The sequence below is a fragment of the Staurois parvus genome, unplaced genomic scaffold, assembly GCF_062004578.1.
Source record: "Staurois parvus isolate SC_StPar_1 unplaced genomic scaffold, SC_StPar_1.0 ptg000244l, whole genome shotgun sequence".
Lineage (NCBI taxonomy): Eukaryota > Metazoa > Chordata > Amphibia > Anura > Ranidae > Staurois > Staurois parvus.
This window is the reverse complement of record NW_028318040.1, coordinates 9,242,497-9,261,144: the sequence shown is the minus strand read 5'-3', so window position 1 is coordinate 9,261,144 and position 18,648 is coordinate 9,242,497. Positions and strand designations below refer to the sequence as shown.

At 41.1% G+C, this 18,648-nt stretch overlaps 1 protein-coding gene across 1 annotated transcript in view; it reads left to right on the top strand.

Annotated features, from left to right (window-relative positions):
• MTTP (microsomal triglyceride transfer protein) overlaps window positions 1-18,648 on the top strand; it is a 107,913-nt gene that overhangs the window by 57,043 nt on the left and 32,222 nt on the right. Inside the window, exons 7-11 of the mRNA XM_089680558.1 lie at window positions 1,106-1,256; window positions 1,367-1,524; window positions 4,551-4,719; window positions 8,885-8,992; window positions 11,420-11,632. Of these exons, the coding sequence (XP_089536684.1) occupies window positions 1,106-1,256; window positions 1,367-1,524; window positions 4,551-4,719; window positions 8,885-8,992; window positions 11,420-11,632 (799 nt within the window). The remainder of the gene's footprint in view (window positions 1-1,105; window positions 1,257-1,366; window positions 1,525-4,550; window positions 4,720-8,884; window positions 8,993-11,419; window positions 11,633-18,648) is intronic.

Genomic DNA, 18,648 nt, shown 5'->3' with positions numbered 1-18,648 from the left:
GTCAGCTGATAGCTTCCCATGGTTTTCAATACCATTTCTATGCTGATGACACATAAATCTATCTCTCTACTTAGCTCACCCCATCAGTTTTCTCACGTATCACCGATTTACTAACAGACATATCAGACTGGAAGTCACACCACTTCCTAAAACTCAATCTATCTAAAACTGAGATCATAATATTTGCTCCCCCACATGCCTCTTTACCTGATTTCTCAGTCAGGATCCCAGAACCCATCCCCACATGCCAGGGTGCTAGGGGCAACCCTAGATTCTGAACTATCATTTCAGGCCCACATCCAATCCCTATCCAATTCATGGTGCCTCAACCTCCACAACATCTCCAGAATACACCACTTTTTTAACCAATGATACCACAAAGCTCTTAATTCACTCCCTGGTTATCTCTCGCCTCAACTACTGCAACTCCTTTCTTATGGGATTACTTTTCATAAGCTATCCCCCCTCCAGTCCATCATGAATACTGCTGCCAGGCTCTTCCACCTTACCAACCGTTTAGTGTCTGCTACCCCTCTCTGCCAATCCCTCCACTGTCTTCCACTTGCCCAACGAATAAAATTCAAAATACTAACAACAACTTACAAAGCCATTCACAACTCTGCCCCCAGCTACATCACCAACCTGGTCTCAAAATATCAACCAAACTGCTCTCTTCAATCCTCCCAAGACCTCATGCTCTCTAGTTGCCGTGTCACCTCCTCCCATGCTCACCTCGAGGACTTCTCCCAAGCTTCTCCCATCTTATGGAACACCCTCCCCCAATCTGTCCAGCTATCTCCTAATCTATCCACCTTTAGACAATCCATGAAAACCTTCCTCTTTAAAGAAGCCTATCCTGCTTCTAACTAGCAAACTGCCTTTTATATCCTCCATCAGCTCATCCACCACAGTTATTACCTTTTGTATCACTCAACCCTTCCTCCTACATTGTAAGCTCTAACAAGCAGGGCCCTCTGTTTCCTCTTGTACCAAATTGTATTGTAACTGTAATGTCTGCCTTCATTTTGTAAAGCGCTGCGTAAACTGTTGGCACTATATAAGTCCTGTATTATAATAATAATATTGTATCTTTCCAAAAATGCAGACAAAAGCTAGAACTGAAGGCTGTTGAAGCTGGACCAAAGGAAGTGGCAGGAAAGCAGATAGTCAAAGTAGTCAAAGGGCTAGATCCCAAATATATGGCTATTCCCCTAGTGGCTGATCCAATAAAATTAGAATGTAAAAATTGTCCTGTGGTGAGTAAACTCATCAATATTGTTACATATAACCTTTATATGAAATATTATTTTTATAAAATACAACAAATAGTCCATGATGTAATTTATTTCATTCTTTTTCTTATCAGCTTTCAAAGCAATGGCAGGCCATTCGTAAAAACCTGGAACCTGAAAATCTTTCAAAAGCGACTGCAGCTCATAGCTTTCTGTCACTAATTCAAGGACTTCGTAGAGCTAAAAAATCAGATATTCTAACACTTCTTAGATCAGAGAAAGCACATGTGCTGTGAGTATTACTTTACATGTACTGTTCTGATGTTATGTTACTATTAAAATTGTAAAATGAAGGACCAGTGCACCTAGGAGTCAGGATCTTCATTATGTAGATGTTCTGCATGAGCAATCATAGCAGAAGTTGGAAACATTTAAAGGAAGAATAAGAACAATATTTGTTAGTGCCAGGCCACCCAAAATTTCATAAGGCCCTTTGGGCTCTACTTAGTCTCATAGTATACAAAAGATGCTACACCTCTGCTTTTGTGCTAGGTGTGCCACAGAGAAAGAGGGAATTACAAAAATTATTGTTTTGTTATGTTATGGTTCAGTGCATCCAAAACTGATAGCAAATGCATACTTCTACCACATTGATGTGGTAACCCAACTTTTCTACTTTCCATTACACTCTCAGACATCAAAATACTCCAAAGTACAGAAAAAAATGTTTTTTCTTTCAAATTACAGAGAGGTAATCATCGGACATTGGTATTGAGATACCTGTAGTGGAGTTCATATGTGTGTTCACCTGCCATAGGAGAGGGTTCCACTTACCCTGCTGGATTTTTTATTTTTCATAATGGAACAAGCAACAGAAGGTATTGGAGTATGCAATGTTGAGGGGAAGACTTGAAGAGATATCCAGAATAGATTCAGGAATTTTGGTGGGAGAATCTCACTGTCCAAGTAACCAATACTTATAGGTAGCCAGATGCAGACCACCAGGCTTCACCTGTGACTAAATCAATTTTAGGTGGACATATCCTAAAATGCATGCATTGGTGTTCAGTGTTCAATCCATGAATGGCAAAGGTAATCTTTTATCACACTTTTTTTAGTTTACATCTAGAATTATTTATAGGATGGTCACTGAAAGAGACTGTTTGGCAGTGTTTTCTAAAGCAATTGCATTTACCTGTTGAAGAATTAATATGATTTTGCTCAGCAAGCACAAAGTTGTGATTAAACCTCTTATATCCATGCTTGTTCAAGCCAACATTGAGGATTAGGAAACGGTAAATCCTGCAATGTGGCTGAATCATTTTCATTAACAGTGACTCTGCAAAAAAAATATGGAAGGTTTAATTTGCTTTCATTGTTTTAAGCCAATCCATTTCACTTTTTTACAGTTTTTCAATGTATACCCTGCAGTCTTCCAGCAGCAATGCAACTTCTTAATTATTCTGGGATTGTACACTGAAGCTAGCATCTTAGAGCTGAACTCCAGGTTTAAGATCCCGCTAAATATACAGCTGCAATACATATATACACTATATTGCCAAAAGTATTGGGATGCCTGCCTTTACACACACATGAACTTTAATGGCATCTGAGTCTTTGTCTGTAGGGTTCAATATTGAGTTGGCCCACTCTTTTCAGCTAGAACAGCTTCAACTCTTCTGGGAAGGCTGTCCACAAGGTTTAGGAATGTATCTATGGGAATGTTTGACCATTCTTATGGAATCACATTTGTGAGGTCAGGCACTGATATCGGATGAAAAGGCCTGGATCGCAATCTCTGCTCTATTTCATCCCAATGGTGTTCTTTAGGGTTGAGGTCAGGACTCGTTGCAGGCCAGTCAAGTTTCTCCACCCCAAACTTCCTCATCCATGTCTTTATGGGCCTTGCTTTGTGCATTGGTGCGCAGTCATGTTGGAACAGAAAGGGGCCATCCACAAACTGTTCCCACAAAGTTGGGAGCATTTGGAAACTGTCCAAAATGTATTGGTATGCTGACACCTTAAGAATTCCCCTCACTGGAACTAAGGGGCCAAGCCCAACCCCTAAGAAACAACCCCACACTATAATCCCCCCTCCACCAAACTTTACACTTGGCACAATGCAGTCAGGCAAGTACCGTTCTCCTGGCAACCGCCAAACCCAAACACATCCATCGGTTTGCCAGACAGAGAAACATGATGCATCATTCCAGAGAACATGTCTTCACTGCTCTAGAGTCCAGGCATGAGCACCCCCAGGGAATATGCAAAAATAGCATTGAATAGTAGTAATTCTTATAGAGAGGATAAAATGAGAAAATGCTTCAACATTATAAAACAGAAGCAACATATGGATCAGCACAGTGAAATAGTGGTTAGTACAGGGGTGGGCAAACTTTTTGACTTGAGGGCCGCAAAGGGTTCATATATTGGACCCGGGGGCCGAACCCATAGTAATTCATCCCCCATAGTAATTCATCCCCCATAGTAATTCATCCCCCATAGTAATTCATCCCCCATATAGTAATTCTTCCAACTTATAGTAATTCATCCCCCCTATAGTAATTCATCCCCCATATAGTAATTCATCCCCCATAATAATTCATCCCCCATAATAATTCATCCCCCATATAGTAATTCATCCCCCATAGTAATTCATTCCCCATATAGTAATTCATCCCCCATAGTAATTCATCCCCCATATAGTAATTCATCCCCCCTATAGTAATTCATTCCCCATATTGTGTCAATTCACTTACCTTTGCTCCGCGCATTCCTCTCGCTGTGTTCCCGTGCCGTTCCGGTCTTCAGGGCAGACTGTGAGAGGAGCCTAGCTCCCCTCACGTTCGTCACGCTGCCCCGCCTACATCCTGACAGCCAATGTTTGCCACGCTCTGCGGGCCGGATTAAAAGGTCCGCCGGGCCGTAGTTTGCCCATTGCTGGGTTAGTACATCTGCCTTATAGCACTTCGGTAATTGGTTTGAATTACTACCATAACACTACCTGCATGGAGCTTGCATGTTCTCCCTGCGCTTGCGTGGGTTTCCTCCCACACTCCAAAGACAAGCTGATAATCTAATTGGTTCCTATCTTAATTGGCCATAGTATATGAATGTATGCATGTGAGGCAGGGTCCTTATACTGTTAGCTCCTTTGGTGGCAGGGACTTCTGTGAATGTACAGTATATTTAAAGCATTGTGCAAATTGTTGGCGCTATATAAATACCTGTAATAGATACGATGCGAAGCTTTGTGTCAAAAACTGTATGCTTTTCCAGTGGACCAGATATAAAATATTAATATCTATTTCCCCACAGTCCTCAGCTGATTGATGCAGTGACTTTTGCTCAGACTCCTGAATCTTTGAAGGCCATTTTGGAGTTTTTGGACTTTGGTAATGGAAGTAGACCTTTGTTACAAGAAAGATTCTTATGTGCCTGTGGCCTGGCTTCACATCCAGATGAAAGTATGCTGACAGCTCTGATTGTAAGTTAATTTGATATTATATTGTGTAATCTAAAATGGGTTTTTTCATAATAGCATGGTGCAAAAACCAGTAGCATTCAGTCAGCCATTGAAACCATACATTTATGGGTATTCCAATGGGGGAACTACAGCCAGTTCTGTAATCACTGCCCCCTGTTTAAGTATCACACTGTGAGCAGCTCTGCAGCACTGACTGTTCATTCACAATTTGTATAGTAAACTAGAAAAGCTACAATTTCTGGGAAAATTGTGTGAAGTGTTCTTGCCTCCATCAGTAGTCTACAACTGGAGTGGGCGGAGTAACTGGATGGAGTGGCTTGTCACTCTGCTGCCTGCTCACACACCTGGGTTCCTATGGCAACTCACTCTACAGCAAGGGCAGAGAAGAGCGGTTAAAAACAAACTGTTCCAACTTGCTCACTTCACTGGCGGTTGCCATCTTCAAACGGTTGTAGTTTAAAAACTATAAATCCTACACTGAAGAGCTTTATATTGTGAGAATCAGGACTATGGCTTAGCCGTGGACATTTTTAGTGGCAGCAGGGAAAGCTGAACGTTATGATATAAGATTTGTGTAGGTGGGCTTGAAAATGAGGGAGTGATGGCAGTTTAGAAATCATGTCCTGATTTTTCAGCTCACACTCTAGCTTTTGTCAGCTCCCACTCTAGTTTTGAACATTCCGCCATTCATTCCTATGGGAACAATTGCACCACAAAAACGCCGATATTTCGTGAACCATTTGGCGAAACGTTCCACAAAGTAATAGCATACCAATCGGGAACAATCCACACATTTTGGTATATTACTGTCTATGTAGTGCAAAAACTGTGGGAAGAGTTAGGGTGGTAAATTTGGCTATAATAATAAGAATATATATGTGAGATAACAGTAAGTGGTCTTGCCATGCAAGAACACTTAATCAGTGAGTGCTACGGGGCTGTGTGATAGATTGCTGCTGCTGCTAATAAATATACACTGCACTGCGGAGCTAACTGATCTTTACCTTTTGTGAATGGAGCTGACCCAGCTCTCTGTTGTGCTAATTGGTGGGGCTTGTCTCCAAAATGCAGCGGGGGAGGGAAGTCGAGCTATCCAATCATGCTGCCACTCAGGAATTGTAGGAGAGATCAGAAGAGGAAAAAGTGCTATATACACTTATGCAGGCCATAGATGGGTCGAAAATCGGCCGATTTTTCGGCCGAAAATAAAATCGGCCGATTTTCGGATCGTTAGTGGGCTATTTGTTCGGCCGTTTTTCGGTATTTTGGCAGTTTTTTTTAATCGGTAAAGTTGGAAAAAAAATCGGCCGATTTTCGCGGCAATAATGGGCAAATCGGCCGATTTTTTTACTGATAAAAAATCTGCGCATGAGCAGTGACCTGCAAGAGGAAGAAGAAGATGAAGAAGAGGAAGAGGAAGAGGAAGAGGAATTCCAGCCCGGCAAAAAGTGTCCCTGCAGAGAGCTCTGCTATTTCTTTGACAGTTCTTTGACATTTACAGAGGTTGCAACATTGTATCTATTTGTTTCCGAATAAAAACATCTGTATCCTAAATGGATACAAATAGATACAATGTTGCAACCTCTGTAAATGTCAAGGAACTGTCAAAGAACTGTCAAAGAAATAGCAGAGCTCTCTGCAGGGACACTTTTTGCCGGCTGTAGACGGGATGAAAAATCGGCCGATTTTTTTTTACCATTGGTGGTAACGTCGGCTGCTTGAACGACCGATTTTTCGTTTTTTAAAAGAAAAATCGGCCGTTTTTCTCCCCGTCTATGGCCTGCATTATTCTTTAAAATAGCAGAGAGCTGGTTGTACCTCTTCCTGATAGCCATAATAATTTTATTTCTTTATGTCTAACGCAGACTAAAGATAACCTGAATGCTGCACATTCCTATCTAAGGCATTAATAGAGCATCTTTCAGTCCTGAACTTCAATTCAGAGACTAAATAGTTTTTTAGTGATTTATTTTTATTTAGTTTAGCTACCAGCCCTTACAAGCAGAATTCTCTAGAGGGCTTTAAAGGCAACAGTGCCATAATTATTTGTCAGTAGGTTACAGCTGCTAACTCATCATGCATTCCATTCAATAATTCCCATTATTCCATTGTATCATGCCTCTAGGCCATATGCTAGCAAATTTCTCCCTGAAGATGTCATAAGCCACAAATAGATAATTTTCTAACAACACATTAATTTTGTCTTTGACTAAGCATCCCTTTATAGATAATGCTATGTATATATCTGAATATAGCAGTCCATGCTTAAATGTAAGTGTCTAATGTTATCACATAATGTAGTCCATGACAGACACTATCAGCATTATTCCATAATAAAGTACAAATGGATGCTAACCAGGGGCGGACTGACCATTTGGAAACTCGGGCACTGCCCGAGGGCCCGGGGTCAGTAGGGGGCCCCATGAGATGCTCCTGGTACCTTTTTCATAGGCTTTTTTGAGTTTGGGCAAGGACACAGGGGCCCCATGATCCCCTATTGCCCGGGGGCCCCATGAGTTGTCAGTCCGCCCCTGATGCTAACATGAAATAAACTTGGGCCATCATATATCAAGTTAAGATGTCGACATGCTATCATATTGCAATGTCCTACCTTAGCAAATAGTGTATCTGGTCAAACGCATCAAATAAAAATGTCATCCAAATATACCACAGATTGTCTCAACCAAGGTTTGGAGAACAATTTCCACTGACCACCAATGTAAACCCCAATGTTAGGGCATACCGTAATTTTCACTATCTGCATTTCTTTTTTGGTGATGTTATTAATCATTTAATTTAATTACTAAAAACAATTTTTTCATATACAGCAGGTAGGTGGTAATATATGATCTGGCCTTGGTGTCAAAATACTCTAGAAATCCCACATTTATTACTTACTAAATGTTATTAAACATTGTACAATTTACTAATAATGCTAATGTAACTATGATTTGTAGGTGTAATTATATCAGCAGGGATTCCTAACAACCTTACAATTAAAGGTTCCTCAAAGAAAAAAAGGTTAGGATAAGCTGATGTACCATGATTGGGCAAGGTGCAAATTTTGACATCACTGCCACTCCATTCTACTTCCTCCAATGAAAAAACACCTTGTATTCATTGACAAAAATACAAGTCAATCTGTAAAGAGTGGCAGAGCCAACTGAGCGGCCCACTGTGGTCGGTATGCAGTAGGGCAGCAGCTTTAATACATGACTTGGAAGATCATGGTGATCACTATAGTAATGCCAATTACCAAAGCTTTTTTTCTCAGAGAATAGGTGCAAGAACTCCCTCTTTCTGAGTCTCTGCCCCTTGTCTCCACCCCTACCCTCCTCTAAACACTGTCCCTTTGTTCCACCCCTACCAACTTCTCAGTACTGCCCTTTTTAGGGAATACAGAACCAAGTATAATTTTGTGGTGCTAAATAATTTGTATGATATTTGTTAATGATAACAAGGAAAGTGGTAAAACAGATCCCCTGCAGCCAGCAACACTAGATCCCCCAGGCAACAGTAGATCTCCACCCCAGCAACAATAGATCCCCCGCACATCAATAGACTCCCCCAACAACAATAGGTTCCCCAACACTAGACCCCACTCCTGCAGCAATAGATCCTCCACATAACAACAATGGACCACCCACAACACACCTTCACACCTGACAATAAAAGATCTACCCCAGAATCATTAGACCCGCCCAGCAGTAACAACAGATCTCCCAGCAGTCAGCAATCTCTCTCTCAAAAGTAGACCAGCAACATAAGACCCTCATACAAAAACAGATCCCCACCAGTGATAATATATCCCCCAGCAGCCAACATCAATAGATCCTCCAGTACACCCCACAGCCCAAACCCCTTGCCATTGCATACATTCAGTGCTGGAGGTGCCAGAACTGCATTCCCCCACGTTCCTGCTGAAAACAAGCCCTGCCAATTACTACAGTGATTTCCAATTTCACAGCTGCCCTTTAGGTATGAGATCTGCATATTAACATTGGTCTAAGCCAGACCATTGTTATAACTATGCTATTAAGATCATAACTTAAGTTCAGCTTTAAATAACCTCATGGCCAAAAATTGTTCCACTTCATATCAATATGCAGTATGGAAATTGATTAAAGTGTTCTACTGGTCATAATTTTTTTGTTTAATTATCTAGGACATATACAAAGGAAAAATTGCAAATGAGGAGATTAAAGAAACTGTTATTATTATTATTGGTGCTCTTGTCAAAAAACTGAGCAAGGCTGGAGGCTCTGAACTACGGGTAACCATTACATTATTATTATTTATTCATACTTGTTTTCCGATGGATTGGTTAATTTTCTTTATAACAGCAGCAAAGTAGGACAAGGTACAGAAATACAGATTAGAATACAGGTTAAAGCACAGGGTGTGATAATCAATGGAATGCATACACACTATGAATTCAGTTGGAATTACTTCAAAATAGCTATAAATATTCTTATTATAAGTTCCCAAATCCCTCTTTTTAACAACTTACTGTAATTACTTATGGGCAGCACAGTGGCTAAATGGTTAGCACTTCCGCCTGGCAGTACTAGGGTCGTTGGTTCGAATTCCAACCACGGCACCATCTGCCTGGAGTTTACATGTTCTCCCTGTGCCTGTGTGGGTTTCCTCCGGTTACTCCAGTTTCCTCCCACACTCCAAAGACATGCTGGTAGGTGAATTGGATCCTGTCTAAAATTGTCCCTAGTATGTGTATGTATGAATGTGAGTTAGGTACCTTAGACTGTACACCCCTTGAGGGTTAGGGACTGATGTGATTGTACAATATATATGTAAAGCACTGCGTAAGTTGATGACGCTATATAAGTACCTTAAATAATTACATGGGTGAGGGAAAGTCAATCAGGCTCTACTGCATTGCAAAGAGTTGTCTGCTAGTACATTACTGAAAAGAGAAGAGAACAGTGCAACAACCTCTTCAGTGTGACAATGTTTTTTCATTTAATATTTAGTATGTAGGGAGTAAAATGTTCACTGAGCTGTTTTTTTCAGTGTAGAAAAAAATAAGGTGACCAACCTGGCTATGCTGTCAGGCTGGCTGCATGGATCAGAAGACTGGCCTAACAGAATTACAAATACTTTGGCAGGTAAAACAGTTTGCATATAGATAATACATGGTCTGCACATATTTTTATTAATTTACATCATGTATCAAAACAAGCATAATTTTACCCAACCAGATGTTTAAGGAAACTGAAAAGAAGTAGTTAGCACTGTCAGACTATGAATATGAGATAGATCTGTCATATACTATATTGCCAAAAGTATTGGGACACCCCTCCAAATCATTGGATTCAGGTGTTCCAATCACCTCCATGGCCACAGATGTATAAAATCAAGCACCTAGGCATGCAGACTGCTTCTACAAACATTTGTGAAAGAATGGGTCCCTCTCAGGAGCTCAGTGAATTCAAGCATGGTACCGTGATAGGTTGCCACCTGTGCAATAAGTCCATCCATTAAATTTCCTTGCTACTAAATATTCCACGGTCAGCTGTTAGTGGTATTATAACAAAGTGAAAGCAACTTGGAACAACAGCAACTCAGCCACGAAGTGGTAGGCCACGTAAAATGACAGAGTGGGGTCAGCACATGTTGAAGCGCACAGTGCGCAGAAGTCACCAACTGTCTGCAGAGTCAATAGCTAAAGACCTCCAAACTTCGTGTGGCCTTCAGATTAGCACAACAACAATGCGTAGAGAGCTTTATGGAATGGGGTCCCATGGCCGAGCAGCTGTATCCAAGCTTTCCATCACCAAGTGCAATGTAAAGCGTCGGATGCAGTGGTGTAAACCACACCACCACTGGACTCTAGAGCAGTGGAGATGTGTTCTCTGGCGTAACAAATCATGGTTCTCTGTCTGGCAATCTGATGGACGTGTCTGGGTTTGGCAGTTGCCAGGAGTACGGTACATGCCTGACTGCATTGTGCCAAGTGTAAAGTTTGGTGGAGGGGTGATTGTGGTGAGGGGTTGTTTTTCAGGGGTTGGGCTTGGACACTTAGTTCCAGTGAAGAGAACTCTTAAGGCTTCAGCTTACCAATATATTTTGGACAATTTCATGCTCCCAACTTTGTGGGAACCGTTTGGGGATGGCCCCTTCCTGTACCAACATGACTGCACACCAGTGCACAAGGCAAGGTCCATAAAGACATGGATGAGCGAGTTTGGGGTGGAGGAACTTGACTGGCCTGCACAGAGTCCTGACCCCAACCCGATAGAACACCTTTGGGATGAATTAGAGTGGAGACTGCAACCAGGCCTTCTTGTCCTACATCAGTGCCTGACCTCACAAATGCGCTTCTGGAAGAATGGTCAACCATTCCCATAGACACAGTCCTAATTCTTGTGCACAGCCTTCCCAGAAGAGTTGAAGCTGTTATAGCTGCAAAGGGTGGGCCAACTCAATATTGAACCCTACGGACTAAGACTGGGATGCCATTAAAGGTCATGTGCATGTAAAGGCAGGAGTCCCAATACTTTTGGCAATATAGTGTATGTGAGAGTTTTTATACTATGAAATCAATCTTTATTCTATCATACAGAAAGTGATAACAGTTATAAATAAAAAAAATTGTACCTAGTTAACAATGAATAAGAATAGGAATTCTGCCTTATACAGCACATTTCAAATTATATAATCTGTATTGTTTTCATTACAGGCAGTTCAGGAAGCAAAGCAGTTAATCTTAGCTGGTTTGAAAAAGGCAGACAAACCTTCTGATGTCAAAGCATATCTTTTATCCCTGAAAAATGCCAATCTGCCAGAAGGGATTCCAGTGCTGCTGAAATATTCAGAATCTGGGGAGGGGCCTGTCAGCAGCATTGCGGTCAGCGCACTTGAGAATTATGACATCTCATTCATCACTGATGAGGTAAATTACTATGCAGGCATTCTGCACATTTCCAACTTACATATGACATAGAGATAATGAAGAATATAAACAACAAAAATCCTATAATACCAAGGAACAAATAGCAGTATTCCACAGCAACCAATCGGAAAGTCACTCTAAAGTGTATGTCCAGTCAAAACTTTTTCTTAGTTTTGAGTATAGTGGTGGAAAGGTTACAACCACTGTCATATTTTTATTGCTCTCCTGAGCTCTTTTAAGAGAGATTTCCACTAATTTTCTGTCTTTCTGACAACTTTTGTCAGAAAGGAAGTGAGGGCAGCAACACAGAGAGAAAGAAGAGAAGGAGAAGCTAGAACCCCCATCAGATTTGTATTTCTGTCTGTGTCCTTGATATATATTTTCCATATTTTCCTGTTAAGTGAAATCATTGTTAGATATACAGAAGTTTGGTTAAACCTCTCACAGAGCCCTGGATAGCAGTAAAAACCCGACAGCATTCCAACCCTTACCTACTCTATCCAAAACCAAAAATGTTACAACAAACACAGATTATATGTATATGCTACTTTATTGTAAAATCTGCTGAAACTAGGTGATCAAGCCAGCATCTACCTACAGGATGCTATCAAAACTTCAGTCTTACTGGGCTTCCAATATAATGGAAAATAAAGATGTGTCCATGTGGCAAATCCGAAAACCAGAAGGGTTTATTTCCAAATAGCAGGTACAACCACACTGGCAGTTCAGTTCAGAAGGCATTTCTGGATTGATAGCATTGTTCTTGGCGTTTGGAAAGTCAACCTCCTGGTTTTTGGTGTTTGCTGGGTGTACCCTCCTTTTTTCCTTTATAATGTTTTCTCGTGTTAGAAAAAGAAAGCTAACATTTCAAAGGTTTGCTCAAGACAACACATATTAGCCCTACATACACAGAAGTAATATAATTTAAAGCAGAACTAAACCCACTGATTTAACTAAGTTCTAAAACAGTAACATTCAAGGCATAACATGAACGATAACTGTAAAGGTTACTTGTGCTCTCAACTGAACTGTCAAGCCATCAAATAACTGGTGTCATAACTGATCAAATGTGCAGCACCATGGCAACTACAAATTAAACAGAGGCTAAAATGAAGCTTCAATAACCGATAACCTACCTACCACTACCCATACCAAACAGTTTTTTATGCTGTTTATTATGCAAGGAAGATTATATTTTCTAAATGGAAAATGCCGGAGCCTCCTACAGTTTCGGCCTGGCGTTCCATGATCAATGCCGTTTTGCCTATATACAAGCTGACCTACATGGGACATAATTTCCCCAAAAAGTTTAGCAAAATTTGGTTGTTCTGGGTGGAAGCGAGACACCTTACGCTGTGACACTTTATTTGAGCGCTCTCTTCCCCTTGGTTGCTTAGTCGCCTCCCATCCCTGGCACTTCCCTGAGTGAGTTTTCTGTATGCGAGTCCCTCCCTGGATGTACACTTTCCTCTTGGTCTACCCTATTTCTTTTCATTTCTGCCTGCTGTTTTCTTCTCCTTCTACTCCTATATTTCCTTCTACTGCCTAAGTTTCCTCCTTCCTCCCCTCCCCCCTCCCTCCTTTCTTACCTTCCTCCCCCCTTCCTCAGGCTATATTGTTCTATTATGTAATGTGTTATTTGTTGGTTCTTTGTGACCTGCTGTTGATTGTTTGAAGTAAGCAATTTTTGGTTGATGCTTCTGTTGTGACACTCATGTTTCTCTTTTTCTGTAATAATGTCATGGTGATTCACATGTATCATGGTTTATTATTTTAATAAACATTCTTTCTGTTAGAAAAAGGAGCTTCCTTGGCTGTAAAGGATAGGTGGGTTTAATTCCCCTTTAAGTACAATATAGAGAAAAATTATAATCTTAATCATGCTATACAGGACACAGGACTGTTATTCATAGGCAATGGGTATATGCTGCTACCCTCAGGTGATTAAACACTGACAAAAATGTTTTGCTTGGGCAGTGTTTCTCAACTCCAGTCCTCATGGACCCCCAACAGGTCATGTTTTCAGGATTTCCCTCAGATGAAACAGCTGTGGTAATTACTAAGGCAGTGAAACTGATCAAATTACCTGTGCAAAATAATGGAAATCCTGAAAACATGACCTGTTGGGGGTCCATGAGGACTGGAGTTGAGAAACACTGGGCTAGGGTCACCCTCTAGAGCTGGCCCTTATAACCGCACTGATTCTCTGAGGCTCCAGTATTTTGCTAGTGCCCCTAGGTTCCTCAGGAGAAGTATTTTATAAACCACTACATTTTTTAAATCTGAATCTTCTATCAACATCTGACTGCTTATTGTTTTGCACTACCTAGTAGTTTCTGGACCTGTTCCCTTGGTGTGTACCTCGGGGACGGTACCAAAACTCAACTGTAATGTTTGCTTTGGGCATTGGATCCTCCATTAGGTGCTCACCTTGACACAACGTGCAATGTGTGAAGTTAGCTGCAGGGTGCTATGCAGATCCACAGTTATGGTCCATTTCTATGGGTTCAAGAACTTGAAGAACCTTTCAGGGGTATGCCCACCATGACGTAGGAAGCCTGGACAATATTAGGCCCAGAACTGTAAATAAGGCAAGCCTGGATTTCACTGTATATGGACTCCAGTCCCTTGTTTTAAACAGCACCGTGCACAGGTCATAGCACACTATTTGGTTTAGTGGCCAGAAGTGTTAGGGGTGTTATTCACTTTATTGTGCTGCCATTTTGTCTCTAACACTTCTCCCATTGCCTGACTCTGGCTCCCTTTTGGACAAGCACCATCTACTTATCCCACAAAGGCAGATTTCTCTACGACTATGTATGATTTCTTTTCGAGCCTTCAGTTCCAGAGGCCAAAAATGCTACACAACCTTTTTTCCCCCTGATCCTGTTCAGAAGTCAGAAGCAGAACCTCATTAAGATATTAAGGAAAGTACTGAGGTCATTATTTTCATAGTGAAGTGGAGGCAGCAGAGGGTTTCCCTTCCTTTGAAGCCTATGGCCTTATGCCAAAGGCTTTCCATTATGGACACACTTATTAATAAGGTGTGCACGAGCCTTTTGCTTAAAGGCACCTGATTCTCCACAGCCAATACAGAGGCTTTTCACATACATGCACAGATTGATTGTGCACTTTATGAGACTTGGCTCAGCCATGAAAAGGTTTATACTTCATCTAAGCTTTATGCTGATCTTTATCCTATAGAAAAGGATTTATTTTTTTAAATGGTCAGTTCAGGTAGTGGGTCCTGTCATGTCAGTTCTCAATAAACACAAATAGTAAATAAAATAATAAAATAACAATAACAGTGCAGCAATTAAAAAATGTACCTATTGAGGATATTAAAACCAAAAAAGAAGATTGCCTGTGGAACATACCATCCACCTATAGACTGTAACCAAGAGAAGCACAAATAATTTGAAGTAATACAAACAGCCAACAGGGGCGTGTGAGGTTAATTCATGCATGAAAAGAGAAACAATGTTGCAAATGGATAAGACTGTATGTCTGTATGTCAACATGGACAATAGTGAAAGGATATAAAGGATAAAATTATATCTCTCAGAAAATGAGATACTATCACACTCAAAACAATATATAAATTAAAAACCTATAAATAAGTCCTGGAGATAAAGTTGATTGCTAAAAACTGAGGCTTCATGTGCACCAGCAGCTACTAAACTTGAGTTTAGGAGCTTTTGGCATATTTTGCCAAAGCTCCTAAACTTAGCTCCATAAAAGCCTATATGTCCATGTACACATAGGCTTTTAACAGAGTTTAGGAGCTGTCGCGTTTAGGTCAGGTTAAACCTCCCTCTCCTAAATGCGAAAGAATCGTGTTCAGGATAGGAACGTTTTGACCACCGACCACAGAAAAACGCAAAATGCGGCAAAACCACTGCAAAGCCGCAGCACCGTAGTTGACGTGTTTTACCTCGATTTGCATTTTCCTGCGGCTGATGCTCAGGGTAGGCTCGTGTACATGAAGCCTAACTCTAGCTGCTGGCTGTGCTGCTGCCTTGAGTGTTGGCTTGCGAGAGAGAGCAGGATCTAAAGCAAACATATGGAATTTCTCCTTTCAGTTACATGCCAGTTCCCCTCCTGTGCTTGTGAGTGCAAGTCTTATTGATTTTTATTTTGCTTTACTGAATACAGTAATACTATGCTATGAGGCTTCTTGGTGCTCCTTTCTCTTTTGTTTCCTACTGAGGATGTTTCTTCCTTTAAGGTTTCTGTTGATAGGCTTCTTGAAGGCCTCTTAAATGCTTCATTTAGTCTTACAAGTCCAGCTCTGCAACAGGCAATTGCTTTTTGCCAAACTATCACCAACTGGTTAGGAAGAGACCAGGAACTTGTCTTTGAAGACCCTGCTCTCTTAGTGCAATTACAGCTAATGCTTTCAGCCATGTAGTTTTGTGTTGATGCTCTAGAGAATGTCAATCAACAAATCTCAGGAATCTCTCTTATCTCTGTGCACATGTGCAGAATTTTGTGACTAAAAGCTTGGTCTGCTGAATACTCTCGTACAAAACATCTGCCATTTGGACTTTCCTTTGTACCCCAAGTGTTCAAAAAGGTGCTTGCCTCAATTTTGTCTCTTCTACGAATCCAGGGTATTCATGTCACAAGTTATCTGGATGACCTGTTGAAGAACTCATCAGCATACAGTATCTTGTTTGCCAATATCCATTGGACTATTCAGTCCCTTCAAACCTTTCAACTTTCCAAAGTCTACTGTACAGCCCACACATCATCTGGGGTACCTAGGTCTAATCTTGGAAACAATCCATGCCAAAATCTTCCTCCCTCAGCAGAAGATGTCCTCCCTGAAGTTCAGTTCTCTGACCCTTGGTTTGCAATAGTACCCCTCAATTTGCTACAGCATGAGGGTTCTGAACATTATGGTGATATCCTTCAAGCCAGTTCCCTTTGTGCAATTTCACTTCAGATCCCTTCAATCCAATAACCTCAAGACAAGGACAATTGGATTCAATCCTTGGATTGCTCAATGTTTTTGTTCAGTTGAAGAACTCCTTGCATTTTGGAACTCAAATCCCACCCTGGAATTGGGAGACTCATTCTTTTACAGGACCTGGAATTTGGTAGTTATAGATGGGCATGTAGTTTACAGCCTTGGTAAAGCAGTTAAGCAGCCTGACCATACAGGGAACATGATCCTTATTGAAGACACAACTATCGATTAGCATTCTGGAACAGAGATCACTCAGGCTGTCTCTTCAACATCGGACCTCCATTCTACAATGTTACCCAGTCAGAGTACAGTTAAACAATGCCACAGCAGTAGTCTACATAAGTCATCAAGGGTGCACTAGAAGCATAAAAGAATGTAATACCCTCATGGACAGAAAATTTAATTACTGATATCTTGGCCATCCACATTCCAGGAGTGGACAACTGGCAAGCAGATTTCCTAAGCCATTAATGCCTAAACCTTGGGGAGTAGTCTTTGCCCACCATGTTCTTTCAGAATCTCTGGCAAAAGTGGGGAAAAACATCCTGGCCTCCAACATCAACAGTAACTGAACAAATTTAATTCTAACTGGTTTATGCCTTCCCTCCTATGAAGATACTCCTTCAACTTCTGTGCAAGATTAAGAGGAGTAAATGGGGGTAGTGCAGTACATAGATACACTCAGACTTCTGGATGATGGACCCTGGCCTCTTCCAAGCAGACCAGACTTAGAAGGCCCCCTGCTCCATTTTGCTACTCACTAGTAGCTGGCTTTAAGGGCCTGGCTGTTCCAAGTCATAAATTATAGGGGTATCTCTCATCCAGGGTTTTTTTTATACTTTACTTAAGAAAAAAAAATCCAACTCCCCCAAGATTACCATCACACTTGGAAGGCCTTCTTTGCATGGTGCCAGGACAGAAGGCTTAGCCCTAGGGAATACTCTATCACTTGTATTTTGGTATTGATCAGCATCTGGCCCTCAAGGTACAGGTTTCTGCATTATCCATCCTCTTCCAGTGACTTCTTGCCTCTCAATCCCTTATAAGGACTTTTCTACATGGATTTGCTCATATAATTCCACATTTTAACATCCTGTGTCACCTTTGGATTTCAACCTAGTGTTCTCTGCTGTTCAGAGACCCCCTTTTAAACTGATTAGAGACAATTTGTTAGAAGATCTCATCTTTAAAGTTGCCTTCTTGGTTGCCATCATGTCTGTTTCTGAGTTAGCAGCTCTCTCTTGTAAAGAGCCTTTTTCTTCTTTTGCCAAGGTTATGGGTGTTTTGAGATCAAAATTTTTATTTTTTTTACCTATAGTGGCCCCCTCCCTCCACTTTCTGGCTTCTCCCTTTTTGTTTTACCTGCAGGTCCTTGTAGTGGATTTCCTGCTTCTTGCTCTGCCATTACCAGGTGGATCAGACAACTCATCTCTTTTGAATATTTTGTTTAGGTTCCTTAAACCCTTGTGTTTCTCGTGAGCCTGTTGGCAGTTCCAGATTGCTATGTTGTCACTCCCTCCTTAGTTTTATTGCTTGGGTATGTCCCAGGGCATATGAATGCCAGTCCTGTGGTGTATGATTAAAGAAGTATAGCAAAAGCTATTTTAGCTATTCTTCTCCTGTAGATCACAGGAGTGTAGTATGTTGAGCACTCTTATCCATTTTCAGCCAGCTAAAGCCCACTGTTGGCTCACATCACAGAACCAGTCCAGGCTCTGAAAATATCTTGAGCATATGATCAGGATCCACCCAGAAGCCTGGATCAGCACCTGGCTCAGCTTCTCAGTGACCTGCCAAGCACTTTTTTTTTTTTTTTTAACTCCATACTTTACTTTTTAGATAATAGGAATTTTGATTTACCGGTAAATTCCTTAGCTTGGAGAGCAGTACTGTAACACGAGACCAGTCAATAATAACTGATTGCTCCATTCTGAGCACCCCAAGCTTAAAAAAAGACCCTATTAACCTAAAAATACATAACAAAAATAAGTAAGTGGACTTAAGTGGGTACATCCCCCAGACATAATGTGGCTACCTTGGGGAT